Source organism: Delphinapterus leucas, chromosome 2 (genome assembly GCF_059928025.1).
Source record: "Delphinapterus leucas isolate spDelLeu-1000000601 "Yukka" chromosome 2, BTC_Dleu_Yukka2, whole genome shotgun sequence".
Taxonomy (NCBI): domain Eukaryota; kingdom Metazoa; phylum Chordata; class Mammalia; order Artiodactyla; family Monodontidae; genus Delphinapterus; species Delphinapterus leucas.
In genome coordinates, this window is record NC_143130.1 from 140957487 (window position 1) to 140964869 (window position 7383).

At 48.6% G+C, this 7383-nt stretch overlaps 1 protein-coding gene across 1 annotated transcript; it reads left to right on the top strand.

Annotated features, from left to right (window-relative positions):
- The first annotated feature begins 1922 nt into the window (after positions 1 to 1922).
- Positions 1923 to 3738, top strand: SIX6 (SIX homeobox 6). The gene is made up of 2 exons (XM_022570764.3): positions 1923 to 2494; positions 3570 to 3738. Exons 1-2 carry the CDS (start codon positions 1923 to 1925, stop codon positions 3736 to 3738), a joined length of 741 nt encoding a protein of 246 aa, XP_022426472.1.
- Positions 3739 to 7383: the final 3645 nt, after the last annotated feature.

The following is a 7383-nucleotide window of genomic DNA, read 5'->3' on the forward strand; positions in this document are numbered from 1 at the left end:
TTATCCTCATCACCCTCTCCATTTTGCCTCTGCCTGTCGCATTTCATGAAAATAAGCTCTTAGAAAAGAAAGTCTCTCCGTTGAGGCGGCAGCAAACTCACAGAAATGATGTAAATGGTTGCAGGGCTTTTTTCTTCCTCTCTGCTATTTTTTTTTTTTTGAGTGAACTGTGAAGATCTGTGAAAATAATATCAGGGTTTTCCGTCAGAATGAGCTTTGCCCTGCATTCAGGCGTAGCATGATCTGACCCGACACCTCCAACCATCTGTGCTATCTATCTGCCTTCTGATTTACCAGAGCTGTACAAGCCACATACAAATTGTACTTGATACTAAAGAAAAGACAGCCGGGCCCAGTCCAGTTCTGGGGCGAACATTCCCATCTGATTCCTTTCTGGGGATAGGACCTCCAAAGATATTTTTCCTGGCGTTTTCGTTGGACTCCCCTCTTCCAATTATTCTCTTCAAACTAAATAAACCCCTATCAAAAGCCCAGGTGATATCGTAGTTACTTTTGACCTAGGTCTCAGAAAACGGTATGATGAGAATGTCAACTGAGAATCAATAAAGTTGCCAATTCAACTGCTGGCCCCAAGGCAGAGCCGCCAAGAAGGCCCTTTCTCTCTTCAGGAAGGGTCAGGGCTCAGGGGCTTAAGAAGCGCTTTCTACACCCCCTTCTCTATTGGTGTGGTTCCCCCTTCTCTATTTTACTTTTATTGAATTACTTTTGGGTCCAAAGGCCAAGGTTAGAGTTTCTATCCCCAGCTCAAGAGTTAAACATTCTAACACAGGGTATGGCAAAATTAGCCTGCAAGAAGAGCAAATCGATACTTCTTTAAAAAGGTCTTTGAAACAAGCTTTTAAGTTGCTGTCCTGACCTACCAGTGACTTCTCACTCTAGATGTGGCTATGCTGCACATTTGTTGAAGTCCATTAAACTGGGGAGAAAAAACTGAAAAGTATAACTTGGGGTTTGCGGCGCTGCTTTTGTTGCAAGTGTTTCACTACATGGTCAGCACCTGTGTTATCAGGAATGAGAGTGTCCTAGCTCGTATTTTAAATGATATCAGGAGACTTTTGAAGGTGATGGGGGTAGAGTCCAAACTGACCTCTTCTACAGATCCCGGGTCCTGTTCCTTCTGCTTCACATTCGATTCCTACTCGGCTGCTTTGGCAGCCGGCAAGGCATGCAGGGATGGGTGCTGGCAAGAAGAGAGGTGATCCACTTCCCCTCCCTCCCCATTCGTGCCTCCCTCAAGGTTTTGTGTTTCGTTACAACTAAACTTGGTGAGTTCTCTTGGAGGATTTCGATTTGGCCCAGTCCTCTTTGTCCTCTGGAGGCCTCTTGACCCAGGCAGCGCCTCGCCCCAAAGTGGATTTCTGTAGCATCACTGCCTCTTTGGGGGGCGGGGGGCGCTGGGGCAGGGTTGCGGGGGAAGAGAGAGGAACAAGGCTGGGGGTGGTAGTGAAACGCTGCGGCTCTCGCCCGTCTTTTCCTCCTCCAAGTTCTGCAAAATACTAAATCTACCGGAGAACTGCGGGCGCTGTCGAGAGCGGGGAGGTGCTGAAATGGCCGGGGCGCTCCGGTCGCAGTCTTGATTGGCAGAGCTGGCCAGTGACTGACAGGGGGTCTCCATGGCGCCCGCGCCGCCAATCCGCCCACCCCAGTAGCGGCGCCCGCTAGCTGGCCTGCGTGCCCTAACGGAGCCGAGCCGAACCCGAGCTGCGGAGACGGCACCTCCTCCAATACCTTCCGCTCTCTCGCTCCCCGCGGTAGCGCCGCCGCCGCTGCCCCGGCCGTGCGTCCTGGTGGCCCCGAGCCGCTCCCCCAAGGAGAGTCTGGCGCACCCGGCAGCGCCCGCGGGCATCTGCTGCGTGTCCCGCTGCGGACTCAGCGCCTCCGCTGCCGCCGTCACTGCCTCGATGTTCCAGCTGCCTATCTTGAATTTCAGTCCCCAGCAAGTGGCCGGGGTATGCGAGACTCTAGAGGAGAGCGGCGACGTGGAGCGCCTGGGTCGCTTCCTCTGGTCGCTGCCTGTGGCCCCTGCGGCCTGCGAGGCGCTCAACAAGAATGAATCCGTGCTGCGCGCGAGAGCCATCGTGGCCTTCCATGGTGGCAACTACCGCGAGCTGTACCATATCCTGGAAAACCACAAGTTCACCAAGGAGTCGCACGCCAAACTGCAGGCGCTGTGGCTCGAAGCGCATTACCAGGAGGCTGAGAAGCTGCGAGGACGGCCCTTGGGGCCAGTGGACAAGTACCGCGTAAGGAAGAAGTTCCCGCTGCCGCGCACCATCTGGGATGGCGAACAGAAGACACACTGCTTCAAGGAGCGCACGCGGCACCTGCTTCGGGAATGGTACCTGCAGGACCCATACCCTAACCCCAGCAAAAAGCGTGAGCTCGCCCAGGCAACCGGACTGACCCCTACGCAGGTGGGCAACTGGTTCAAAAACCGCCGACAAAGGGACCGGGCGGCTGCAGCCAAGAACAGGTCGGTACCTAAAGGCCTTCTCTGAGCCTTGAACTCACCAGGGAGGGAGAGGGTGACCGCACCCCCCGCGCCCTTACCCAAGGCCTGGAGACTTGGATTTCGTAGGAATTGGGATGGGATTGAGGTCTTCGGTTTTGAGCCCACTGCGTTCTGGGATCCTGGGTCGGGGTTTCCTTCCGGGCTTTTGATTCCCCACCCTTTCTTTTTGGTTCTCGGCGCCTGGGGGTTGCTCCAGCAGCTGGTTCCAGTCACCAAACCAAGGCTACATTGAGAGGGAGAAGGAAAGAAAAATTAAAATCCCATAAGCAATTACAGACCCCAAGGCCCAAAGCTAATTCTTGTCAGCCCGGGCCCAGGCTCCTATTATTAAGTGAAGCCTGGCTTATTAGCAGTGTGGCAGTTTAGTGTTGTCATTTTTAAAGCCCAGATGCATCCTTCTCTAATGCTTTGAAATTTCTAACTTATGTCTGTAAGAAGTGGAAAGTCAAGTTCTACTCTTCCCACGTGTGGGCAGCCCTGTCTCAAAACAGCAAACTAGTTGGCAGAGGTTTTTCATTCCCCAGCATGTGGCTCTCAATCAGCCAAATATTTTGACCAAGAACCCAGCCTTTTCTCCCAGGTCCAAAGCCTCTGTGGAACCGTCAGGCCGCCCTTTTTGCCGGCCTCGGGGGCACTCACACAGGCGTATGCCCTAGGCAGACGCAGGCTGGGAAAGGGGTCTCCTGTCCCAGAGCCTGACCTCTCCTTGTCACCCACACCTCATTTATCCTGAGAGCATTGTAAATCTCCCAAAGGTGACCAACACCAGGAACGACCTTGCAAGCACAGCATCCCAAAGACTGGGGAGATAGGGAGCCAAGAAAGGACTAAGAAGGAGGAGGGGGCAACCGCAGGGCTCCACAGAACAGCCGCCGCACGCCTCCTGCCCGGCCTCTGTTGCCTCGTCTTACCCGCTTTAACTGCCCGGGTCTGAGGGAGAGTCGCTGACTGCTGGGCTTAAGGGATGCGGACCGGGGGACGGGGGTACCGGCGGCTATGTTACACACAGTGACTCGTTTCCTTTCCTTCCCCGTAGGCTTCAGCAGCAGGTTCTGTCGCAGGGCCCCGGCCGGGCGCTAAGGGCCGAGGAAGAGGGCACGCCCGAGGTGCTGGGCACCGCCGCCAGCCCGGCCGCCAGCCTGTCCAGCAAGGCAGCCACTTCGGCCATCTCCATCACGTCCAGCGACAGCGAGTGCGACATCTGAGCTGCCTGCCCAGCTCTCTCAGAAACAGAATTCGGTGTAAAAAACGAGACAAACAAAATGAAGGAGAGAGGAAGGACGAGAGACCAAGCAACCCAGTGCTTGCGAATCCAGGTGGCCAGGGACCCGCGGGCTCGGGTTGCCGTGTCCGCCCCGCGGCCTGACCCGTTCCACTGGCGCCCTCCGGCTGCTACCACAAGGGCCCGCGGTGAGGCCAGACCCAGCTCCACGTTCTCCTTGCTTTGCTTTTTCCCAAGGATTTTGCTGCAAAGATGCCTCCGGAACCCGAACTGCACGCTGAGAGCCTGCCCTGAATCTCCCGTGGGTATTTCACATCGAAAGGACGCTGTTACATATGTATAACTTTTGCTTTAAAGTTTTTTTTAACAAAACATATATATGTTGTTTATTTACTTATTTAAGAGACTGCATGGTAGGTTTCTCTGTATCCAGAGAACTTGCTGTTTCTAAAGGTGCAGGGTGAAGCCAATGGGTTCTGTGTGAGGAAGCCAAACAATAAAAACCTGGTGAGCAACCTTTCTTAATTAAGAGAGCTGCTCTCAGATTCCTAAAAAGAAAACAGAGAGATCTTTCTCTTGGGAACCCAGGTAGGGGTCCTTGTGCAAATGGTCTCAGGAGAGTCTTCTCTGTATCTTTTGCCTTTTCTGATGTCTCCTGGTATATTTTTAAAACAGCCCAAGGTAGGTCCATAACCACTTCCTTGTCAAATTGTATGCATGTGTGTATGTATGTACATACATATGCGTGCATGTGTGATATATTTAAACCTGGAAACTGGCAACATGATCATCCTCTATAAGGCAACTCCCTCGCATCCCCAGCACAGATAACTAACTATGGCTTGTCCATTTGATACTCACTCGGCTTTCAGGAACAGTTTTGGAAGCCAAACTCTGGAACTCAATAGTGAGTTCTATTTTATAAAAATGCAAGACTATTCCAACAGAGGCTCTCCAATGAGAAAGGTTTTCCATCTCCTTTGAGGCCCCCCACCCGTACAAAAGCAGTAGGTACCCATAATCATGCAAGTGAGCACATACTGCATGTAGTATTGAACTTGTACTAAAATAAGACAAAAGAAGATAGGAGAGGTTGTAATAACTAGACTAGCATCTTCTCAACGCAGAAGCAGGTTTTAATCAAATGCATTGTTTTCAACAAAACGGATACTGAGATGGGGGAAAGGATGTAATCATGTCACATAGTGTGGTCAAATAAAAGGCTGCAGAGAAAGGACTGGCATTTTAAAAATCTGATCGTTGTATTGAACATGAAACAAGTTATCTAGAGCCTCGTTGTCCTGTAATGGCCTCTATTAAAAATATCAAATATTCTCAGGATTAAATTTGTCCTCCCAAAGTGTGCAGGTGCACACAGGCACATAGACACACACATACCAAAAACAAAACAAAACAAACCACCTACTGTCCTAGCACTAAAAAAGTAAATGCTACCTGGAAGGGTCTCTAAGCTTTTTCCTAGTGAAATGGATTGCATATTCTAAAATTTGACATTGATCATTAAATCACTTGAGCTGAATTTCCTCCTGGAGCACCCGCCCTCACTTCCACCGTTGTTGGACTTCTTTCAATTTGCCTCTCCATCCTTAGCAGATGCTCTTTGGTTCAGAAGCCTGCTAACTTATTTGGGTAGAAGTGCCAATGTGCAAACCAAACAAAAATAAGTGAAGTCATGGAAGACAAAAAGCAGTCAAATGGCAAGATATATGGGGAAAGCCCAGGACATGAATAAGGGCTGATTTTTAGTTTCTAAATCACTTAAACAGATTTGGCCTCGTTTGGGCTGTATAAATGGTTGTCTTTGTATACCGGGACCCTTATCCAGAGAATTGTTGACAATCAAAACTCTCTTGCACAAGAGCTCTACATGGAAGGAGTGGGGAAGTCTTTGTGATCAAGCTGGTGTTCTTCCGGAAAGCAACCAAATGCCCTTCTGTGGGTCCTGAAAGGCTAGGATGGTAGAGCTTCTTCAAGGCTCTATTTTATTTCCTAGAGCCCCTGGTACTTCCTAGAATGCCAAGAAGCAGGACCAGGACTCCAAAGAGAAGGGAGGCATCTAGACTACAAAATTTAAAGAGGCATTCACTCTCAAGGTCAAGCAAGTGCACAGCATCTGGGAGTGAGTACCTCCTTAAATTTTGCACTCTAGGTGCCTCCCTTGCCTCACCCTAGCCCTGAATCTGCTAAGGAGTATCGCTCTTCAACGAAAAATCAATAGATTTCCAGTTTTGTTCCCCAGTCAGACTCCATCCTAACTACACAGCTGTCTAGACCAGCATTTGAAGAAAATAGCTGGCAAATTTTATCTCTTAAGCTGATGCTTCCAGGTCTAAGAGGGAAGGAAAAGGACTAATTAGTGGAACGATGTGAAGGAATTTAAGATTCTAAAAATCCCACACCACTCGGCAGTTCAAATGATGCCTAAGAGCAGAAGGAAGTGTCCATTCTGCATTCTCAAGGGGGGGTAACATAACATAAACATAGTTCTTAGCAAGAACTAAACTTTCTTTTTACAAATACTTTTTAAATAATGCTTAATTGTGTGGCAAAAAAGAGACAGCCAAACAGTGATGGAGGATTTTTCTTCCTGCTTTGGTGAAAGCCTTTAAAGTACATCTAATTTGCTTAAAGTAACATGCTGCCTAAGGGTTACATTATAAAGTAACTATTCTGTTTCACCAATTTGTTGATTTATTTATATAATTTCACTTTAGCATCTTAAGAGGTGACACATTATTTAAAAGATTTTTAAAAATGTTTATCTGAAACCTGGTGGCACCGAACTATGAATAATCATTCTTTGTGAATAATCAATTCATTGATGATTACTTGCTGGAAATTGGTCCAAATCTTCACACAGATTTACTTTATTTTAATTGGTCCAAAGCTTCCCATGGACAGGTATTGTAAAGTTTTTCGTTTTCTTTTTAAGATATTTTTTCCTTATCAGCTTTATCCTGGTCTAGAAAGGGGTTCTTTGTTGTTGTTGTTGTTTTTGTTTTTAATTCCAGTTACTAGCAGTGCTGAAGGTTTCTGAATCTGGAGAAATACTTATGATGATGGGTTTCTTTTCTTAAAATTCTTTTCCTATAACAATTTCCCCCAAAGCAGTTACTGCAGCAGAGTAGAAAGAAGCTGCATTTTTACATTTCAACCGATCTGACCAGTGTGAGGATTTAACCCTCAGCCCCAGCTCGGGCTCCTTTACGGGTAATAAATATTTCAACCACCCGGCAGTTAAACCAAAAGCGCGACAGCTCCTGAGCCCCAAATGCCGCAGTTCCTCTGTCCTCCACTTTAATGACCCACTCGGCTTCCACGGTCGCCCTCGTACCCCATCCCACCCCGACTCCCTGTGCCGCCTTTCCCAACACCAGTTTGTTTATAAAAATCTGGGAGGGAGGGTATGAGAGGCTGGGGGTGGGGGAAGACTTGTTCTTTGTTTACATTAAACAAATGACAGGCAAAGAGCTCAAGCAAAATCTTCCTTGACCTCGTTCCTTCTCCCCAATTTTAACAAAAAGGAAAAAAAATATTGTATCCAACGACAGAGTGAATAGGGCGGGAGGAGAAGAGAAGCAGCTTTTCGCTCTATTCATCCGGGACG